General features: G+C 48.1%; 1 protein-coding gene across 1 annotated transcript; it reads left to right on the plus strand.

The window, feature by feature from the left end:
* Positions 1-237: 237 nt before the first annotated feature.
* RNF25 (ring finger protein 25) lies at positions 238-20,499 on the plus strand. Its single transcript, XM_056852052.1, has 11 exons — positions 238-358; positions 3,530-3,809; positions 9,348-9,422; positions 9,842-9,944; positions 10,030-10,097; positions 14,245-14,314; positions 14,459-14,530; positions 17,489-17,635; positions 18,506-18,589; positions 19,274-19,408; positions 19,774-20,499. The coding sequence occupies exons 1-11, from the start codon at positions 238-240 to the stop codon at positions 20,497-20,499; spliced, it is 1,881 nt and encodes a 626-aa protein (XP_056708030.1).
* Positions 20,500-22,159: the final 1,660 nt, after the last annotated feature.

The raw sequence follows: 22,159 nt of genomic DNA on the forward strand, positions 1-22,159 counted from the left end.
ATAAAGTTCTCTGGTCCTAATTGCTACCAACACTATCACGAGGTGTCTGTTATAACTCCATCAGCCTCGGCTTTAGTCTCAGACACCCCCTCTTCCTCCCCAATGCCTGCTGAATATCTGGACTTTGCAGTCGTTTTTGATGTACGGGAATGTGATGTACTACCCCCCCACCGCAAGACGGACTGTGCTATTGAGGTGGTGGGGGATGGGAAACTACCTATGAGTAAGGTTTACCCCATGAGTGCTTCCGAACATACAGTGCTACGTGAGTTCTTGGACAAGAACTTGGCTCGAGGTTTCATCCAACCATCTACCACCCTTTCTTCGGCCCCCGCTTTCTTTGTGCGCAAGAAAACGGGTGACTTGCGGTTATGAATCGACTTTCGGAAACTCTATGCGGTTACCCAGTCCAATGCCTACCCCATTCCTCTGATCTTGGATCTTTTGGGGCAACTAAAGGAGGGACGTATCTTTACTAAATTAGACTTGATGGAAGCCTATTACAGAATCAGAATTCGAGATACAGATGTACCTTTAACAGCCTTTTCCAGTTGCTTTGGCATGTATGAATTCTTAGTGATGCCTTTTGGATTAAAAGGGCCCCCGGGGGTCTTCATGCAATTCATTAATGAAATCCTGCATGACTTATTATATAAAGTAGTGGTGGTTTATTTAGATCACTCTTATTTACTCTAAAACTATGGACGAACACGTTGCCCTGGTGAGGGAAGTATTGCAACATCTCAGAGACAATCAGCTCTATGCTAAGGTGTCCAAATGCGAATTTCACCAAAAACAATTAACTTTTTTGGCCTATATAATTTCACACCACGGTCTCACCATGGACCCTGAGAAGGTACAGTCTGTAACCAATTGGGAACCACCCTCAACCCGCAAACAAGTTCAACAATTTCTTGGGTTCGCTAATTTCTACAGAGGGTTCATCCCCAACTTCGCTCAAGTTGCACTCCCCATCACTGATCTCCTTAAGACTAAGGGAAAAGAAAGCGCCGCCGCATTGCCCTCAGCTAAAATCAATTGGACCCCCCAGTGCCAAACCGCTTTCGATACTCTCAAGCGACTGTTTACCTCTGAACCGGTGTTAAAGCACCCTGATCCCGAACAGATGTTTATAGTCCAGGTTGACGCCTCAGACGTGGCAATGGGGGGTGCGCTTTTACAGCAGGGGAGGGACGGTCTTCTGCATCCGTGCGCTTACTTCTCTAAGAAGTTCGCGCAATCTCAGCTCAACTGGCCAATCTGGGAAAAGGAAAAGGCCGCCGTCCACCATGCCCTCACGGTGTGGAGACAATTTTTGGAAGGGTCTAAAGTTCCTTTTGAAGTATGGAGTGATCACAAGAACCTGGAGGAGCTCACGGGGGCCCGTAAACTGTCCACGAAACAGGTACGCTGGGCGGACTTCTTTGCTCAGTTCCGTTTTGTATTAAAACATGTACCAGGGAAACAGAATGTCCTGGCTGATGCTCTATCCAGACTTCCCCAATACCCAACCAAGGTTGAATGCCCCACAGAGTCCCTGTTCACTCCTGCTCAAAGAGGTTTGCTGCCCACTCTAGCAGTCCAAACTCGATCGCAAGCCTGGCTCCCGCCACAGCCTTTGCATGGGGGGGAACTCCAAGCCCAACCACGCCAGTCGACCCGACCGCGCCACTCCCCTCGCCTCCTTCGCCAGCTCCGCTTGCACCCGGTCGCCCTGACAATCCAGCCATCCGACCCCCCTCGGGGACTTCAGCTTCCCCTCCCGCCAGCACGGAGCCCACAATGCCAGATGGAGTGAATCTAACAGACTCTTTTTTGACCTCACTTCGTTCCGGGTGCCAAGCCAAACTCTCTGTGCAAACCCTCCCCACCGCTCTGACTGAATGTGGGGGTTTCTGGTACAAAGACTCTAAACTGTATGTGCCTAAAGGACTATGGAAGGAAGTACTACAGCTAGTCCATGGAGCCAAGACTGCAGGACACTTTGGATTTCTAAAAACATTGCATTTGTTACGGAGACAGTTTTGGTGGGCGGGCATGCTTAGCCCTTCATGCTTAGGTTGGGTCTTTGCAGCAGGAGCATAAATCAGAACTCATGGAGAATTGAAACTGAAGCTCTTATCTCGTTGCCATCTTGGATCTATCTCGAGAGATAGGCCCAGTTTTACCTGCTGGGTTTCATGACTGAATTTGAATCCACGTTTTTGCAGCCTCAAAATAGGTCTAATCAATCATGACACCACACCAACTCTGCTATTACTTGCAAAGGGATCCCAACTTTAGAATCGGCCAGTGAGAGGTTTCGTATCTCTTCTACACTTTCAAGGGAATCTGCTCCCCTACAATAACAATAAAGGAATCTCAAAGTAAAATCCTTTCTCAGGCTTGGCTCCTCTTGCTAACTAGAATCTGGATGCGCTGGCCCTCTGTTTCCCATTAATACTCTTTCCCTGACTTTAGATTTCCATAGAAAACAGATCTGGTGGTGCCTTAAAAACTAACATTTATTTCAGAATGAAAGCTCATGCTGAAATACATCACTGGCCCTGTTACGCTTTGCTACAACAAACTAACAGGGCAATTAATTTAGATTTCAATGCACTTTCCGTTGTCAGTGTATTCCCCCAATCTCTGAGAACCCCGATGGGCATAAGTGCGCATGCGTGTGTGTGTGTAAAGTGCCCTCAAGTCGCAGCCGACTTATGGCGACCCCTTTTTTTGGGGGGGGTTTTCATGGCAAGAGACTAACAGAGGTGGTTTGCCAGTGTCTTCCTCTGCACAGCAACCCTGGTATTCCTTGGTGGTCTCCCATCCAGATACTAACCAGGGCTGACCCTGCTTAGCTTCTGAGATCATATGAGATCAGGCCAGCCTGGGCCATCCAGGTCGGGGGGGGGGACATAAGTGTATAAAGGCAACCTGCAGCCTCCTAAAGAACAACAACACATTCCGCCCGGCTGCACCGGAGGGAAAGGCACGACGGTGAGCCCCCCCCCTTCAATACAGGCCCGCCTGGGGTCGACCCGCCCCCCCCCCCCACTCCTGCAGCGGCCACAGCCGGCTTGAGTTCTTCACGCCGTGTCCCACGCAGACGGGCGGTCAACCCAATGAGAAAACCACACCGGAACTGTCCCACTGGACGTCAGAAGCCCCCCCCCCCGCCGCCGCCGCCGCCGCCGCCGCCCGCGAGGGGCCGTCGGCGGAGGGAGGGAGGGAAAGAGGGAGGGACTCACGGGGGGGGTGGGAGGTGGAAGGGGACACACACACACCCCTCCAGGGCGCCCTCCCCCTCAGACGGAGAGTCGCCCGCCCTCCGCCCACTGGAACCAGCGGGGTCGGACGGGGCTAAAGACCCCCCCCTCCTCCACACACACACACACCCCAGGGCGCGCCCTCACCCTTCAGCAGACGCGCCGGGCGCGCGCGCGCGCTCTCGCTCCCTCTCTCGCACAAGATCCCGCCCCGCCTCCCCCGGGGCCACCGGCGGGCGGGCTTACCCCTCCTCCCAAAACACACGCGTTGACTTCAGAGGCGGCGGGAGAACGTCGGGGTCGGCGCCCGCGAGGCGGGGAGGCTCGGCGGGCCGGAGAGGGGGGCGGGGAGGATTCCGCGCAGGCGGCGGCGGGACCCCACACACCCGGCCCCACCCCCGCCGCCAACCGTGTCCCCTCGTCGCCTAGCAACTCCCAGGCGCCGGAAGGGGAGGGGCGCGGCTGCGCGGCGGACACCGCTTCCGCCTCCCGGCCCGGCAAGATGGCGGCGGCGGCCTGCGAGGGAGAGCGGGCGGGGGCGGCGGCGGCGGCCGACTGGTGAGTGGCGGGGACGACTTGAGAGGGTGGGGAAGGAAGGAAGGAGGGAGGCAGGCGCCCCCCCCTCGACATTTACTGCGGCTGTTGCAGCATCAGCATCATCGGGGAGTCAGGGGGGGGCCTGGCGAGCGGCCCCGCCCCTCCCCCTCCCGCGTGTCTTCTGCCCGTGTCGTCGCTTCCTTTCTGAGTGGCGGCGTCTGTTGATGTCGTGGCGCGTGTGGTGCTCTGGGGGTGGGGTGGGGGGCCCTCCCCCCCCCCCGCTGCCCCCCGCTGGTCACCTGGCGCCTGTGCAGCGCTGGTGCTCCCAAGAGCTTCTTAGCGCGCGCTGTTGTGGTCCCTGAAAGGCAGGTGGGCATTAGGGTTGCCAGCCTCCAGGTGGTGGCTGGAGATCTCACGCTATTACAACTGACCTCCGGCCGATAGAGATCAGTTCACCTAGAGGAAATGGACCACTTTGGCCGCCGGACTCTACGGCATTGAAGCCCCTTGTCAGCTCTGGGCCCGCTTGGCAAACCCCACAAATCACCCTCTAGGCAGGTCTTCCGTAGAAAGATGATTTATTGAAAAATATACAGCAGGATGCAGAAATTGACGTGTAAATAAGCAAGGACGCTAATGGGGGGAAACTCTAAGGGTACAGACAATATATAGTAAGAGTGTACATTCCGGAAGAAGAACATTCTGGAGGATTCCTGGTGGCTACAGCAACCCCCCAATAGGACTTGCCCTTTCCCAGCATAGGGCAGACACAACAACCTTAGACAGTTCGACCTTGAAATACCATCTGGCTTACCAAGCCGCTCCGTGCCAGGCCAGAGCCTGACATTCTGCCCCCTCTAAGGCCCCCCTCTCCCCCCACCATGTCCGACAGGGAGGGCTTATCTGGGTATGCTGCATGGAATGGGTGAACTAGTCGGGGGGCGGAGACGTGGTGGTGAGCAACCCATTCATCGTAAGCAGGACTGAAGTGCTTCCAGCGAACAAGGTACTGGAGAGCCCCCCTGTGGATACGGGAGTCAAGGATTTTAGAATCTTCGAAGTGCTTCTCCCCCCCCCCCCACCATGTCTGGCACCTCCAGGGGAACTTCTGGATGCCATTCGGGCGAGGGCACATGTCGTTTCAGGAGGCTGATATGAAACACCGGATGGACCTTTCTCAAAGCTTTGGGGAGGGAGAGTTTCACAGTTACTTTATTAACGATTCTGGATATGGGAAAGGTCCCACAAACTTCTCACTAAGTTTCCTGCACTGGAGAAAGGATCTGAGGTTTTTTGTGGACAAGTACACCAGATCCCCACCTTAAAATCCCACCCAGGCGAACGATGCCTATGTGCCTGGATTTTGTACTTCCGTTTAGCCCGTTCCAGATTTTTTTGTAACCAGGGCCAAGTGGTCTGAATGGCCTGGACCCATTCCATTATTTCGGCACCTCCCTCCTCCCCCAAGACGTCAACACTGCCTAGGGGACCAAACTCTCTCCCATACACTGCGTAAAACAGGCTAAATCCTGTAGACTGATGCACAGCATTATTATAAGCATATTCCGCAAAAGGCAAGAGGTCAACACAGTCATCTTGATGGTAATTAACATAACACCGTAAATAACGTTCCAAAACAGCATTTACTCGTTCAGTCTGCCCATCAGTCTGAGGGTGGAAAGCACTTGACAGCCCCTGCTCCACCCCCACCAATTTGAGAAAAGCCCTCCAAAACTTGGCAACATATTGAACCCTGCAGTCGGAGACCACCTTGCGTGGAAATCTGTGATGTTTGAAAACGTGACACAAACAAACGGACCAATTTTGGGGCGGAAGGCAAGCCTGCACAAGGAATCAAATGTACTTGCTTGGAAAATAGATCAGTAACCACCCATAGTACCGTTTTTCCCCTGCTGAGAGGGAGATCCATCAAAAAATCATGGCGATAACTTCCCACGGTCTTGAGGGTGTTTCTAAGGGCTGCAACAGCCCGGGGGGCTTCCCTGGAGACCGCTTGGCGATGGCACAGGTGGGACAACAGCGTATGAAGGTGTCTAAGTCCGACCACATTTTGGGCCACCAAAACTGTCGACAGAGCAGGTGTAGCGACTTCACAAAACCAAAATGTCCTGCAGATTTCGCCCCATGAGCAAGACTCAAAGCCTCCCCCCGAAGTGCTTCAGGCACATATAACTTGGTGTCTTTAAACCACAGGACCCCCACCCCTCTGAACAAGATTTGCAGGAAAGGCATTGGATAACTGTTCCGTTTGGCAACCCTGGGTCAATGCATTCCTGAAGGAATCAGGTAGACCCTCCTAGCAAGGAAGTGGGGATTCAGGAGGCTCCTCGGGAATAGGACTCGCGAGTTCCCCCGTCACTTCAGTCTGCTGTGACTAAGGGAGGGGGGCAAGCGTTTCACTTGGGCGCTGCACGTCCACAACCTCGAAGTACCGTTGGGCTTGGGCGCGGGTCTGTACAGCTAACATTGGCATCAGACCCCTCTGTGCGGGAGTGAAAAGGGACTCCGTGGGGCGTTCCACTTTGCTCGGGTATTGGGGGAGGCGTGACAGAGAATCCACCAGCTGGTTTTACTTTCCAGGAACATGGCGCAGCACAAAGTTGAATTTAGAAAAGAAGTCCGCCCACCTTACTTGTTTGGCTGAAAGTTTGCGAGCCCCCGTGAGGGCTTCTAAGTTCTTGGGATCCGTCCAAATCTCGAAGGGGGAGTCTGACCCCTCTAGAAAATGTCTCCACACTGTTAAAGCATGTTTTACAGTGGTGGCTTCTTTTTCCCATATGGGCCAGTTCAGCTGGGATTGGGAAAACCTTTTGGAAAAATAAGCGCAGGGGTGTAGCTGACCATCCTCCCCCCGCTGCAAAAGGCTACCTCTGAGGCATCTACCTGAACGATAAAAGACTGGCCACAATCCCGATGCTTCAACACAGGCTCAGGTAAACAACTGCTTGAGTGTGTCAAAAGCCCTTTGACACTCCGGCATCCACTCCACCCGAGCGGAAGGCAAGGTTGCCGAACTCCCTTTTCCCTTGGTTTTGAGGAGGTTGGTTATGGGTAGCACCACTTGGGCGAAGTTGTAGAGGAAACCCCTGTAGAAATTTGTAAACCTGAGAAATTGTTGGACTTGCTTCCAGGTCGAGGGCGGCTCCCAGTCCACCACTGCTCGCACCTTTTCGGGGTCCATAGCCAGTCCCTGGTGCGAGATTATGTAACCCAGAAAAGTCAATTGGTCTCGGTGGAACTCACACTTGGAGACCTTTGCATAGAGTTGGTTCTCTCTGAGGCGCCATAGCACTTCTCTGACCATGGCAACATGCTCTTCGTAAGTATTGGAGTAAATCAGAGATCAGGGGGATGGGATACGCAGTGGTTTGGGTGATTGCATTGAGCCTGCAAAAGTCTATGCACAAGCTTAAATCACCCTTCTTCTTTCGTACAAAAAAGGCTGGGGTGCAATTAGGTGCAGTGGAGGGTCGAATGAATCCACGAGCCAAATTCGTGTCTAGAAAGTCTCTGAGCACAGACTTCTCCTTGGGGCTCATTGGATAAATCTTACTCTTGAGTAATTGGCCTTCCCCCACTACTTCAGTAGCGCAGTCTGTACAGTGGTGGTGGGGAAATACATCACACTCTTTCACATCAAAAACATCAGCAAAGTCTATATATTCGTGAGGAAGTTGGGGGGGTTGGAGGCGCCGTTTGGTTGTGCCGCCATGGCTAGTGTTTTAACCGCTAGCCCTCTGCGATGACGGTCACACTGCGGCTGAGTGAACTCAATGGTTCTGGCTGTCCAATCAATAGTGGGGCTATGTCCATCTAGCCAATTCACCCCCTAGACCAGTGATGGCGAACCTTTTAGAGACCGAGTGCCCAAACTGCAACCCAAAACCCACTTATTTATCGCCAAGTGCCAACACGACAATTTAACCTGAATACTGAGGTATTAATTAGCTTAAACGATTAACAATTTCCTGGTTGTTCTCCAGCACGATGTAGTGGTTAAGGTGTCAGACTAGGATCTGAGAAACCCAGGTTCAAATCCCTTCTCTACCATGGAAACTTGCCAGGTGACCCTGGCCCAGGAACACACTCTCAGCCTTGACCCTGGCAAGTATTTGGATGGGAGACCACCAAGGAATATCAGGATTTTCCAGTAAGGTTTCTGAGCCTAGCTACATTATTCTGGGACTGGAATGACAGCCCCCAGAGTGCAATGACAGCCTCTGGGACTACCAGAAGTGTTCTGGGACTGGAATGACCAGGCTGTCATTCCACTCTGGGGGCTGTCATTCCAGTCCCAGAACACTTCTGCTAGTCCCAGGGGCTGTCATTCCACTCCTGGGGCTTTCACTGCAGTTGCAGAATCATTCTCCTAATCTCAGGGGCTGTCATTCCACTCCTAGGCTAGTCATTCCAGTCGCAGAACACTTCTACTAGTCCTGGCAGCTGTCATTCCAGTCGCAGAGTAATTTAGCTAGGCCCAGAGACCTTAATGGAATATCCATGCCACATTTTCTTTGCAATTTTTTGTGCTGTAACCTATTTCAAAGGAGCGCATGCAAGTCAATAGGCAATCCTGGCTCCCATTATCTTCAATGGGCTGTGCAGCCTCTCCCACTGTTTCAAATGGGCAATCCTCTCATTCATTTTAAAACATCCCTTTTCCCAAGCCAGCCAAGGCCAGTGCCTGCCTCTCCTGCGGGTGAGTAATGGGCAGCTCCTGCCTCTTGCCCAGCCCAGGCTGGATGGAAAGAAAAGGGAGAACTCTCCTCTCCCCCCCCCCCCCACCGCTGCCAGGCTGGAGGGTAAGAGACTCAAAACGGATAAAAGGAAGTATTTCTTTACACAACATATAGTTAAATTGTGGAACTCCCTTCCCCAGGATGTGGTGATGGCTGCCAACTTGAAAGGTTTTAAGAGGGGAGTGGACATGTTCATGGAGAGGGGTATTCATGACTACTAGCCAAAATGGATACTAGTCATGATGCAAACCTATTCTCTCCAGGATCAGAGGAGAGAATTCCAACCCAGGCTGGGAGGAAAGAAAAGCTGCTCCGTGCCAGGCCAGAGCCTGACACCCCTCCCCAAACCCTGCCCTCCTCAGGCTTCACCCCCCAAAAAACCCTCCGGTGGTGAAGGCACCCCCCCCCCCCGCAACCCTGGTGGACGTGGTTTCATATTTACAAATGGCGAGGGAAGGGAGGGGTTTTCCTGACTGGTGAATTCGTCACAAGAGGTGAGATTCGAAGTGTAGGGTGTGTGTTTTTTTTCCTGATTTGCATCTCAGTCTCTCGGCTGCTGTGCAACATCATACCTTGGACATTTCCAACAGCAGGAGGCAAGGCAGGCAAGTCGTGGCTGGGTCTGGTACCCCAGAGAGCAGGATGCAAGGTGCAACTTGGTCACTGTTTGGGGGGGGGGATGGGACACTACTTGCCCGCCCCAAGTGAGGTCAAGAAGGCCAGGCTCTAAGTAATCTCTGCTATCCACACAAGACTCTGGGGGAAGCGTCATTGTGTAACGTAGTGTCTTTCTCCTCAGGGTGCTGCCTTCAGAGGTGGAAGTTTTAGAATCCATCTACTTGGATGAGCTACAGGTGTCTGAGGGAAATGGCAGGTATTTAAAGCAGTGCTGAGTGTGTTGCTGACTTTTGTATGTCAAGTGTTGATCACTCCCGTATTTCTGTGTTATGTAATCCAGAGCCTGATCTCTAGCATAGATAGTCTTAAATGGTCCTATTTTTGGATCAGACTGCAGTGATCTGCACAAATTTGAAAAGACTACTTGCTACTTGTGATTCATTTTGAGACTTCGCCCAACAGTTAGATCATATTCCTCCCAACGTCGGCTACTGTTATTCAAATTCCCATCTTGACAGTAGCATGTGTGGTTGAGAAGGCTGCTGTTTGTGTACCTCAGTCTTATCAATCCCAGAAATGAAGAAAACGCACAAATTATGCTTCATTTCCCCTTCATTATTGTTCTTCATCTAATTGATGGCTGCCTCTGACCTGAAACTTCCCTCTTACCTTAAGGACTACGCCCTGGGAAATCTGCATCACTCTGTATCCAGCAACTGCTGAGGACCAGGACTCACAGTACGTCTGCTTCACTCTTGTGCTCGCTGTGCCTACTCAGGTAAGGCTTCTTCTTTCCTGCGTGGCTGTGTTGTAACAGAATATGGCTGGACTCTTCATTTCAGTTTTGCTTTGTATCGTTTTAGTATCCCAACGAAGTGCCAAAGATAGACATCCAGAATCCTCGAGGGCTATCAGATGAGCAGATCCAGAAGTAAGTGTATGTTAATAAACTCACCATTAGTGAGGTAGTTTTTAATCTGTTTCAGGTTTCTGTTAAAAATGGGGTTCCTATTTTATCTTGTTTCTCACTATTTTAAATGGAATTTACTTTTATGTTAAGGGAGAGCAGATTTTATGTTGCTTGGAGGTACTTGCATCTTTTTTCAAGAGCTGTGGGAGTTACCAGTCATAAAATGTTGGCTCAATGGACAGAGCCAGTCCTCAAATGATGGCTTGTACAAAGATCACATTTGAGGTGGTGTGAAGTGGGGAAACAATTCCTTCACTGTTTTCCCGACACAAACTGCCCTCATCCCAAAATTGTAACTTGCCCTTTGGTGGAAAAATATGCAGTTACCTTTGTACTTTCCTGGAAAGAGTCAAATAACATTTTGATACTCCTTTCCTATCTAGGGCAAAAATGTGTGAACAGTCATGAAAGAAGAGGGGGGCAGGAGGATGGGAAAGGGTCTGGTAGTGTCATTTTCCCATCCAGAGCAAAGGTGTATGCATGTGCCTCGTTTTCATGAAAGGAGAGAAGCTGCTGTGGCAGTGTCAGAGGGAAGGGTGAGAAAGTGAACTCAGCAGCACTGGAGGAGCAGTGGACAGCTACTTTCAATTGCTTGGAGTATGACGGATGATTCCCAAGTGACTTTTCTATACACCTCAGCTTTATATAGTGTGCTGGGCAGCTTAGGTTCCACCTCTCCCTAAGAGCATCCAGTGAAAGCAGATGGAATGTTAGCGAGAGATGGTTGGGAAACAGCAGTTAAGAGAGCAATTGGGAGTTGGCAGCTAGGGAGTGTGAGGGTAAACAATATGCCCGATAGAGTGAAGCTGAGGTGAAAATCAGCTTAAAGCTAGCAGACTAAAAAGATTTGGTTTGTAGCAAAAGATCCCAAATGCTGGAATAGGAAAACATTTCAAGGGAACAGAAACTGTTGTTATCTCTTCTTTACTTTCTTCAGTAAAGATCTTAGTGTGTACCTATTTTAGGACATGAATAAATGGTGGCAGCATGTGAATGGAATGATGGAATTTACTGCAGGTTCCAACAAGGGTTACCCAATTATGCACTCCAAACAAAACAGAGCTGTTAAAGTAATCCTTTATTAAAAGTGCGAGCTGAGAAGTTCACCTATTTTAAGGTACTTGAACACACACACGAAGCTGCCTTCTACTGAATCAGACCCTTGGTCCATCAAGTCAGTATTGTCTACTCAGACTGAGCTCATTATGCATACACTTTTATAGTTTAAATGATATCACAACATTACTAGGGAAGAACTTGGTTCACTTATGCCAGGTTAAAATTCACTCACAGGAACAGTGTATGAGCTCCCAACCCCAATAACTCAGTGAAGTGTTTGACTAAGAACGTGTTATTAAAGGTGCTGGGCTACCCTGTCTGCTGATGTGTCTGTAAGTGAGAGAGAGGACCTGACAGGTGAAATGGTCGGGGCTCTCTGGTTTTAAAAGAGACAAGAAAGGTGTGATTGCCTGACCTACTTATAACCTTAAACCTGAAAAAGAGAGGTGTAGAGGGTGATAGGCACTCTTTGTGAGTGGCAAGGGGCATCGCATATAGCTCTTTTGATTTGGAATAGTGATGTGAAGGCAAAGGACAAAAATGTTGCTATGATACTCTGGTGAAAAGAAAGAAAATCACATAGCAAGAATGCCAGTTGCGGCTTCCATAATGAACATTTTAGAAGTTGTGACAGGTGTAAAGTTAGGGAAGATAAGCCGTGCACTAACTCAAAATCTGTAATTTCAGTGAGTAGTATCATTTAAGTACATAATTATTATTAAGCCACAAGGGAAGATAAGATGGAGGCCTTTGTGAGTGATTAATTCGACCAAGGTGCAAGAAAAGCAATTCATCTTAGCACACAAGGCAAAACAAATGCATTGTTTTCTTCTAAAGTAAGGTCCCCATTTCCACTTGTCTGCCTTATGCAGATGGGGAAGGACTGTGGCTCAGTGGTGGAGCATCTGCTTGGCATGCAGAAGGTCCCTGGGTCAATTTCTGGCATTTCCAGTTAAAAGGATCAGGCAGTAGGTGATGTGAAAGACCTCTGCCTGAGACCCTGAAGAGTTGCTGCCAGTCTGAGTAGACAGTACTGACCTCGACAGACCAAGGATCTGATTCAGTGTGAGGCAGCTTCATGTATTCATGCACTCTACTTTCCTTTTCCTTCCCCTGACCGTAGCCCTCAGGGGTGCTCTCTGAAAAGCTGAGCAATTCCAGGCTGCTGCTGAACAAATGAGGGAGGAATTGCGTTCCCTGCAGAGGGAGTGCAAGCCCCCCCCCTTCAATATCAGGCCACTGTTGTCACATGGCCAGCGGCATTCTGGTAGCGCAGGTCCTTTTTAGTTGTGCCCTTTTCCACAGCAGCTGTGGCTTAACTGTATCACAAATCATGCCTGGAAGATGGCATACCAGGTCCAGCCGCTGGTGGAATATGGGATACTGGTTTAGAAACTGTGGCTAGGGATGCCAGCCAGCAGCTGAACATTCCTGGAAGCTTTAGGGCGGGGCAAGGAGCAGAAATGATGTTGTGATGATGGCACATAGCCCATCCAGGCAGAAATCCGGATGTGACATTAGTGCTTTGACTGATGCTGTAGAAATTCTATGGTGTTACCATAGAGTTTCTAGAGCATCAGCTGATGTCTGACTTCATGTTTGGGTTTTCACGCCAATGTTCGGTGATCGCCTGACATCACCCTCCTCCCCCATTTCTCCCACTGTCCCAAGAGCAGGGGTGGGGAACCTCCGGCCCGTGGACCTTTAAGGCCCCCGGTGCCATTGGCTGCGGCCCGCGGACTCTCCTGCAGAAGCCGCTGCCATTGCTGCAAAAGGGCCGCACGCGCGTGTGTGGTGGAAGCCAGGAAGGCTTTCCCCATTTGCACCATTGAGTTTGGGTGTGTGTGAGAGAGATCCCCGTGCGTGTGTGTGCACACGAGAGAGATCCCAGCCCAGTAAGTGCGAGTGTGAATGAGAGATCCCCGTGCGTGTGTGCGCGAGAGAGATCCCGACCCTCTGAGTGCGTGTGTGTGAGAGAAATCCCAGCCCAGTGAGTGCGAGTGTGTGTGTGAGAGAGATCCCCGTGCATGGGTGCGCGAGAGAGATCCCGACCCACTGAGTGCGTGTGTGAGAGAGAGATCCGCATGCGTGTGTGTGAGAGAGATCCCAGCCCGGTGAGTGAGGGTGTGTGTGAGAGATCCCCGTGTGTGTGTGTGCGTGAGAGAGAGCCCAGCAGCCCGGTGAGTGCGGGTGTGTGTGTGAGAGATCCCCATGCAGGTGTGTGTGCGCAAGAAAGATCCCGTCCCGATGAGTGCTGGTGTGTGTGAGAGATCCCCGTGCTTGTGTGTGTGCACGAGAGAGATCCCGGCCGGGTGAGTGCGGGTGTGCGTATGAGAGATCCCGGTGCATGTGTGTGTGTGCGTGAGAGAGATCCCTGCCAGGTGAGTGTGTGTGTGAGAAAGATCCCTGTGCATGTGTGTGCGCGCAAGAAATCTTGGCCCAGTGAGTGCGGGTGTGTGTGAGAGATCCCCGTGTGTGTATGTGTGTACATGAGAGAGATCCTAGCCTGGTGAGTGCTTGTGTGTGTGAGAGATCCCTATGCATGCGTGTGTATGGGTGAGAGAGATCCTGGCCCAGTGAGTGCGTGTGTGTGGGGGGGGGAAGCCTCCCTCCCTCTCTTTCCTTCCTTCCTTGCGGCTCATTAGGTGAATCCTGTATTTGTTTCTTTTGCTTGTCATTGCAACCAGCTAACTTAGCTTTTTCCTCAGGTGTTGCTCCTTTTCTGGTCTTTTATGCATGGCTGTTTCACTTGCTGTCACCCCTTCAACGACTTCGGGTCTTTGTTTGGATTATGCGTGCCGTTTCTGATTGTCAGAGGTCGCCTCACTCCCCCTGCGTTTCCCCATGTTTTGCCCGTGTTTTCAAATTTGAGATAAAACAGGTCCCTCAAAATGCGGGGGAAATGCAGAGGGAGAGCAAGGTGATCTGACGGTTGGAAACAGCATGCATAATCCAAACAAAAGACCCAAAGTTGTCAGAGTGGTGACGGTGAGTGAAACAGTCACGCATGAAAGACCTCTGATATACATTTTCTTTGCCTATTTTCTAGGATTTCTCAGACACTGCAACATCTTGCTGAGGAACATCTGGGTACACCTATTCTCTATGAGCTAATAGAGGTAAAAGAACAGAAATGAAGAAGAGGTGGAATAAGGAGATAGGGGCCAACCAATTTTGGAAGGCTGTCCAGACTTGTAGGTGGAGGGTGGCCTCTGCTTAGATCTGGCTTTAGCAGGTAAAATTTGCTGTTTCTCGCTTCACAGAAGGGAAAGGAAATCCTCACAGACAACAACATCCCTCATGGACAGTGTGTGATTTGCCTGTATGGCTTCCAGGTGAGGCCATTCTGCAGCAGCATCTTGCTCTGATGTTCTGGGAGTCAGAGAAATTGAAATCACTGTTCTGGAAGAGTAATATAATGGTGGCGCTTATTTGAGAACACAAAAAAGTTAGAATGCAAACTGTTAATATGTGTATAGGTAGGATCATATTTGTGCAGGAGAGGGGATCAGAAAGCAGTTTATAGCTGAAGGCACAAGAACTCAGACAGGAATGTCCTAAGCTCTGCCCTGGTGGGATGTGCAGCATTGCAGGGTTCAGGGTCTTGTAAGGGGTGAATTAACACTACAGTTAAGTACTTTATAAATTTGTCTTCAGCTAAACTAGTAAGTTTAAACTAAACTAGATAGTAAGTTTAAACTAAACTAAACTAGATACTGGAGAAAATAGGTATGCATCATGACTAGTATTCATTTTGACTAGCAGCCATGGATAGCCCTAAACTCCATGAACATGTCTACTCCACTCTTAAAGCCTTCAAAGTTAGCAGCCATCACCACATCCTGGGGCAGGGAGTTCCACAATTTGACAATGAGTTGTGTGAAGAAATACTTTTATCTGTTTTGAATCTGTCACCCTCCAGCTTCAGCAGATGACTCCGCATTCTAGTATGAGAGGGAGAAAAACTTCGGCCTGTCTACTGTCTCCATACCATGCATAATTTTATAGACCTCTATCATGTGTCTCTGCTTAACTGCCTTCTTTCCAAGTGTTTTAATTGCTCCTCATAGGGCAGTTGCTTTAGCCCCCTGATCATTTTGGTTGCTCTTATCTGTACCTTCTCAAACTCTGCAATATCCTTTTTTAGGTATGGTTACCAGAGCTGTACACAGTATTCTAAGTGTGGTCTCACACTTGGAATTTGTACAAGGGCAGTATGATAGCAGCAGTTTTATTCTCTATTCTTTTTGTAATTATGGCCAGCATGGAATTTGCCTTTTTCACAGGAGCCACACACTGGGTTGACATCTTCATCGAGCGATCCACTACCGATAAAGTAGTTCTGGTTTTTTAATTCATTATCCTTTTATGCAAAGATGCTTTGCGATGCAGCTATGCATCTCATAAAAAATGTGTAAATTGTTTGAGGAAGCCCAGATTCTGTATTCATCGAATATCTTGTCATTTAAACAAATTTATCATACTCTTTTTCCTAATGGAAGACTTAACGACGTTGCAAAATTTGAAATTTCTTTTCAAGGACCAAGTTATTGAAGAAAGGCTGTTGGGATGATGCCTAGCAGCTCCCAGAATAGGTTATGAGCCATAGAAACACACAAGTATCCCCATATTCAGACAACTGGGCAGCTCGTTACAGTGAAACAAATGCTACTCCTATCCTGCATTCTACTGAGCAAAGTTTGTTTGTTTATTAAGATATATCCTACTCAGGTATGATGCTTTCCTCTAAGGTGACTTCCACCAAATTAAGTGGCTCTTTCATTGGAGGAAGGCTCCTTAGGCTGGAAGAAGGCTACTTGGAGGATGGTTGGATCCACCCGACCATTTGCAAGTCCCGTCCCCACCCAGGTGTGAAGCCAAGAAACTACGGGAAAACAATCCATAGTCTCAGTTCTAAAAACTCTATCCTGTGCATCCTAATAATGATCATAGAATCATAGAGTTGGAAGGGACCACCAGGGTCATCTAGTCCAACCCCCTGCACAATGCAGGAAATTCACAACTACCTCCCTCCCATACCCCCAGCGACCCCTACTCCATGCCCAGAAGATGGTTAAGATGCCCATCTTCTCATCATCTGCTTAAGATCATAGAATCAGCATTGCTTGACAGATCTAACCTCTTCTTAAAAACCTCCAGGAAAGGAGCACTTACCACCTCCCGAGAAAGTCTGTTCCACTGAGGAACCGCTATAAGTGTTAGGAAATTCTTCCTAATGTCTAGATGGAAACTCTTTAATTTCAACCCGTTAGTTCAGGTCCAACCTTGTGGGGCAACAGAAAACAACTTGGCACCATCCTCTATATGACAGCCCTTCAAGTACTTGAAGATGGTTATCATATCACCTCTCAGTCTTCTCCTCTTCAGGCTAAACATACCCAGCTCCTTCAACCTTTCCACATAGGATTTTGTCTCCGGACCCCTCATCATCTTTGTGGCCCTCCTCTGGACACTTTCCAGCTTGTCTACATCTTTCTTAAATTGTGGTGCCCAAAACTGAAAGCAATACTCTTGGTGAGGTCTAACCAGAGCAGAGTAAAGAGGTACCATTACTTCACATGATCTAGACATTATAGTTCTGTTGATACAGCCCAAGATCGCATTTGCCTTTTTAGCTACCACATCGCACTGCTGACTCATGTTCAGTGTTTGGTCTACTAAGACCCCAAGATGCTTTTCACATACGTTACTGCTCAGACAAGTCTCCCCCATCCTATAATGATGCATTTGATTTTTCCTACCTAATGCAGAACTTTACATTAATCTCTGTTGAATTACATTCTATCAGTTTTAGCCCAATTCTTCACCCTGTAAAATACAGAATACAAGACGATATATTCCAATGATATAAATATTCCAATAATATAAATGAACTTTATATTGCACTATGAGCACTAAAACCCTTCATGTTCATTATCACAGTAGTCTTTACATCAGCCCAGTAAAGTATGCCGGTATTATTAAGTTCAATCTAAAGTGTCCTGTGCCTCTTCTCTGCATATGGAAAGAGGGTAATTGATTCTCCACACCTGGGCTTTAACTCTGCATTCCACATCATGTACTATTCCAGCAGGTCCCTGACACTTTTGGTGTATTTGTGAGGGACTGCTCCTTTTTTATTCATTCAGAATGCTGCACAATTGTTAAATCCAGGCAATGACCTTTGCACAACAAATGTAGAACTGAGGCTGAAATATCGGTGCAGTTTGCCGTGTGGGCTGAATACACACAGAGCTAGACATAATCTTTCAGAGAAATTTCTTTCTGTGCAGGAAAATGAAGCTTTCATTAAAACTCCATGCTACCACTACTTCCACTCACATTGCCTTGGCAGTTACGCAGCACATATGGAAGAGGAGATCCGTGCACAGAGGAGGGAGAGAGAGCAGACCTTGACATCTTTACCAAAAGAGGTAATTGCCCCTCATCAATCCACTGCAGTCTCTTTCAGCATCTACATTTTTGTCAGGGAATAGTTTCTTAGTGTGGAACAATCCGTCCAGCTTATTTTGATCTACTTAGTTGGCAATATGACCTATGTATGGGATTTTCCAGCCCAGGTGTTAATCAGCTTTCCCATGTTTGGTGTTTAGCATGCTTTTTTGGTGAGATCAACACTATGAATAGTCTAGGAAATCTGGTTTAAGGGGCCTGGGAGGTAGACGCCATACCCATAGCACATTCCAGTTATTAAAACATCAGGGTTCTGTTGATGGAAATGATCTTTGCTTCTTCTCTGTAGACATTTGAACAGGGGATGTGTACACTGAGCACATTTTTCAGAATTCCTGGTAGAAAAAATAGAGACATTAACATATGCAAAAGATTATTGTAGCCAGGAAATTAAATTAGTCTTATCTCCCCTATCCTTTCAATAACTTAGTGTTTTGTTTTTGTTTGGTTTTTTTGGGGGGGTGTTTTGTTTTTGCTGTTGGTTTTTTATTCTGGATAGATTTTGTATTTGTTGTGATGTATTTAAGTCATTGTAGCATTAGGAAGGCTCATTGGCCTAAAAAGGAGGAAGCTGTATTGGTGGAACACACCTTATCAAATTAACATTGCTCTCTGAGTGACGTGCTTGGGAGGGAGATAAGTCGTCTGAGGATCCCAGCAGTAAAGCTAAGTGTCAGGGAGCTTCTATTTTGCTGATAGCCTTGACTGTTAGCATTCCCCTGGGGCAGAACAACCCCCAAGGCACAACATTGGCAGAACAGGGAGACGGAGGCAAACTACTCTATGTCTGAGTCAAAGCCCAGGCCTAAGATGTTGTGTTACCATCTTCTAAACAGGAAGTGCAGTGCCCTGTATGCAGGAAGCCTCTGGTGTATGATCTTGCAACACTACAAGCAGCAGCAGCACCACAGCAACCAATGGTAAGGGGATAATGTGGAGGAAACTTTCTCACTGATTCATCTCTGTCCACAAGATGCACCAAGTAGGATTCCTATCACTCAGTGTTCTCATTCTCCCATCAGACTTTTGGCAGCCTTATCTCACTAACAGAGACTTTGCTATGTATGATTGCCCAGTAATGATGTGTGTGAGAGTAAGGGTGGGTGGGTAAGAGATAAATCAATTTTATTTATTATTTAAATCAGAGTCTGCCTTTTTTAAGATATGTGGATTTTAACTCCATTCTATTTCTTGGCTCCCAACAATGAAAGCCTGTGTAGAGTGAGTTTGTTCTAAGACCATTGATTTCAAAGATTGGAGTATGTCTGTGTAGTATAGCACTGTTACCTGAGCATTGTGTGAAGAAATTGAATGACAAATAATACAGCCATGACATTGGAAAGCTTTCCCCCCATTACACAATATATAAGTAGCCGGTTCAGTGAAGGGTTTACAGACATTACAGACATTAAATTTAGTACAGCCTCATTACTTACCACTGCAAATTCTAAACCCTTTGCCCTGCTGTGAATGTAGCTGGTATCTCACATTTCCCCATTAAGACACACCATCCTAAAAGTCAGATTGCAAGCTTGTAAGGCAGAGCCAGAAGATTTTTTTTCTTACTTGGATTTGATCATTAGGTGTGGTGGTTCTTCCTTTAGGAAGTGTACTGTCCTGACGCGAAGACACTGCAGCACAGAGAACAACTGCGCCTCATCTACCAGAAACAGCAGGAGAAAGGTGGCATCATAGATCCCGAAGCGGAAAGAAACCGCTACTTTATCAGCCTGCAAAAGGTTAGTGGGCTCAGCAGGACTGCTGTGTACTACAAACAGTAGTCCTAGGGACAGAATGCAAAATTGGAATGGCATTTCCAAGGCTGGGAAGCAGTTGCTCCTCTTGCTGTGGGAGAAATGGAAGCTTTTACTTTGTGGCATATCCGATTGTGGCACAAGATAAAGCTGTTTATCTTGTACATGCTGTTTTTGGCAGTTTCTTTAGAAAATGTCCATAATTGCTGTGGAAGGGATGTGTTCTGGAAGTCATGGTTGCAGGTATACAGATTTGGTGACACCACCGTCTCTGTTTCACCTGGAACTTTTACCATCCATAGACTGGGAATGAAACTATTGGGTTTGTGTTTTTTGTCTTTCATCCTCAGCCCCTAGCTCCTTTTGAACATGAACATGCGGTCATCTCAGAAGATGTCACAAGTGCTGAGAAGCAGCTGGGCCCACTAGCAGCCTCAGAACATACTCTGGGAACTGCAAAGGTTGCACCAGCAAGGAATGAGTCTGAAAAAGTGAGGCCATTTCCCCCTTTGCATCACCATGGCCAAAGAGAGAAGACTCGAGGGGGGAGGTCATCTTCCCGAGGCCCCGGCCAGCAACTCCACTGCAACCCTTTGGAGGCACCGGCAGAAACTTGCTATCGTTTCACTAGTGAGGAAGAATCCAAAGCCTTTGGTTGGAGATCCCACTGCAAGAAGGAAGGAGGAAACTGTGGAAGGTACAATCAAAGCTTTCTGAAACCTTGTACAAGAGAACAAGTATCAGCATGCACTGATAAGAAAGAGCTATGTGCCAGAGGTACCTCACCAGCCAAAGAGGGAACTTCCTTTAGAGAGGAGAAAATTGATGTGCAGAGATGGACACCAAAGCAAGAACCTGAAGCCCAAGGCAAAGAGGATGGCCTAGAGGCTAGCCACCATGAGGTCAGGAGATCCGCCAGGTGGCAGGGTCAGCATGCAGTGCAGGATTGCAGGCGGTGGGGAAAGCCCAAAGGAAGAGAACACTGGTCTTATTCTAGAATGCCGAGAGGTCAAGGGTGGATGAAGCCCAAATCAGGTGGGGATCCACAGGTCCAACAGACCGAAGGAGGCTCCTAGCAGGAAGGGGCTGAGACTTGCAGAACTTGCAGAAGAGGAGGAGGTTGCTGTTAAACTGCCAAGTGCTTATAGCCTTATGTAGAAAAAAGCACAGATGGCTTGGAATTCTCTGATTCATGGGTTGTCTTCATTTTTGTGGAGTAATAATGAGCTGATCTGAGATCATCATGCTGCCTGGGAATTGTGGTAAAGCGTGACTGTGAATAATAAATGGTAACCAAATGGTGGTATTAACAGATCCTTAGCAGATCAGCTGTGGTGCAGTGGGATGAAACTTGGCATGAAACTTAAAAGTGTAGTTTCCTGTCCTGTTTGCTATTTAAAAATAAGTTTATTAAAAATAGCTCTCTTTACAGATGAGCTATAATGTAGCACAGGATAAACAACATCAGAGGAATTCACAGGTCTTGCTGCATTTCTGTGCATTAACAGTTCTTAGTACTTAGCACGGTGTGATGATGGCACTGGTGTCTCTGAAAGGGTTGAGGCTAAAACAACCCATTAAAATTCAGGGTTTGTTAAGTGTGCCGTGAAACAGAAAGGCCTTTGTTCAGGCTCAGAAAGCTGTGAATGGACTGTTGAACCCTGAATCCTTTATTGGCTCATAGTAATGAATTGGAACTCAGTGGCAATTGGCTTTGAATGGTGAATGCTGAACACACTCATTTTAAACAGCCCAAAGGCCTTTGTCTCTCAGGGAAAAGCAAGTTCTGAGCTACCCAATATGTTAGAAGTTGAATTTAGGGACAGGTTCTTTGCACCAAGCCCCTCAGTTCCACATACCAGCATGCTGAGCTGCCAAAAAAGAAGTGGTAGAGACAAAAATGAGGTTTCACCAATCACCCCAAACATGATAGACATCTAGGAGTCATACCCTGATAGTACATTATTTATTATAGAAACATTATTATTATAGAAACATTATTGCTTCAAAGTTTTAGGTCCTCTGCCTCAGGCCATTTGGACTCCTGTAATCTTAGCACAGAGCATGGTTCAGTCTCCATGTATTGGGGGTGGATAACTTGTGTGTGCATGTGTGAACATGCATACACCTGGTGTAAGAAATATTCAGCTTACCCTTTTGTCCCAATTCATTTTTAGTTTATACAGTGCCTGTAATCAACTCTTCACACACCAAGTCCAGCTTTGCCTTCATTAGTACATTTTGCTCAGAGAACCTGCCCGAACCTGCTCTGTGTATATGTGGACACTGTGCCAAACCTGTGAGGCACACTTGTTGCTCACTATTTGCCATTTTGCCAGATGTTTGGGATATGCATACCACAGGAGTTTCACTCTAGGATGTAGGAAGGTACATTAGCTGTTTTAAGTCCTGGGGAAAGGACTTAAATTAATGCTTTCCCATTTTGCACTGGTTGTATAATGAGAGAGACCCTTGCAGACAGGGCTGGCTGAAAGTATCTTGCTGCTCCCAAGTTGGTCCTGGGCAGTGTGAGTTAGGCATACAATAGGTATGCCTCTGGCATCCAGTGTCAGCATTGCTGGAACTTGCCTTGGTCATGAGCAGTAGTAGGACAACAAATCTGAGAGGCAACAACACCTCTTGCCTCCTCATGCACTGTTGCCTGACTTAAATGGTGGAACCCCTGCCAACTACTTCGCTAACTCGCACAGTGAACCAGCCCTGTTGTACATAGTA

This window comes from Euleptes europaea, chromosome 6, assembly GCF_029931775.1.
Source record: "Euleptes europaea isolate rEulEur1 chromosome 6, rEulEur1.hap1, whole genome shotgun sequence".
NCBI classification, from domain to species: Eukaryota; Metazoa; Chordata; class Lepidosauria; order Squamata; family Sphaerodactylidae; genus Euleptes; species Euleptes europaea.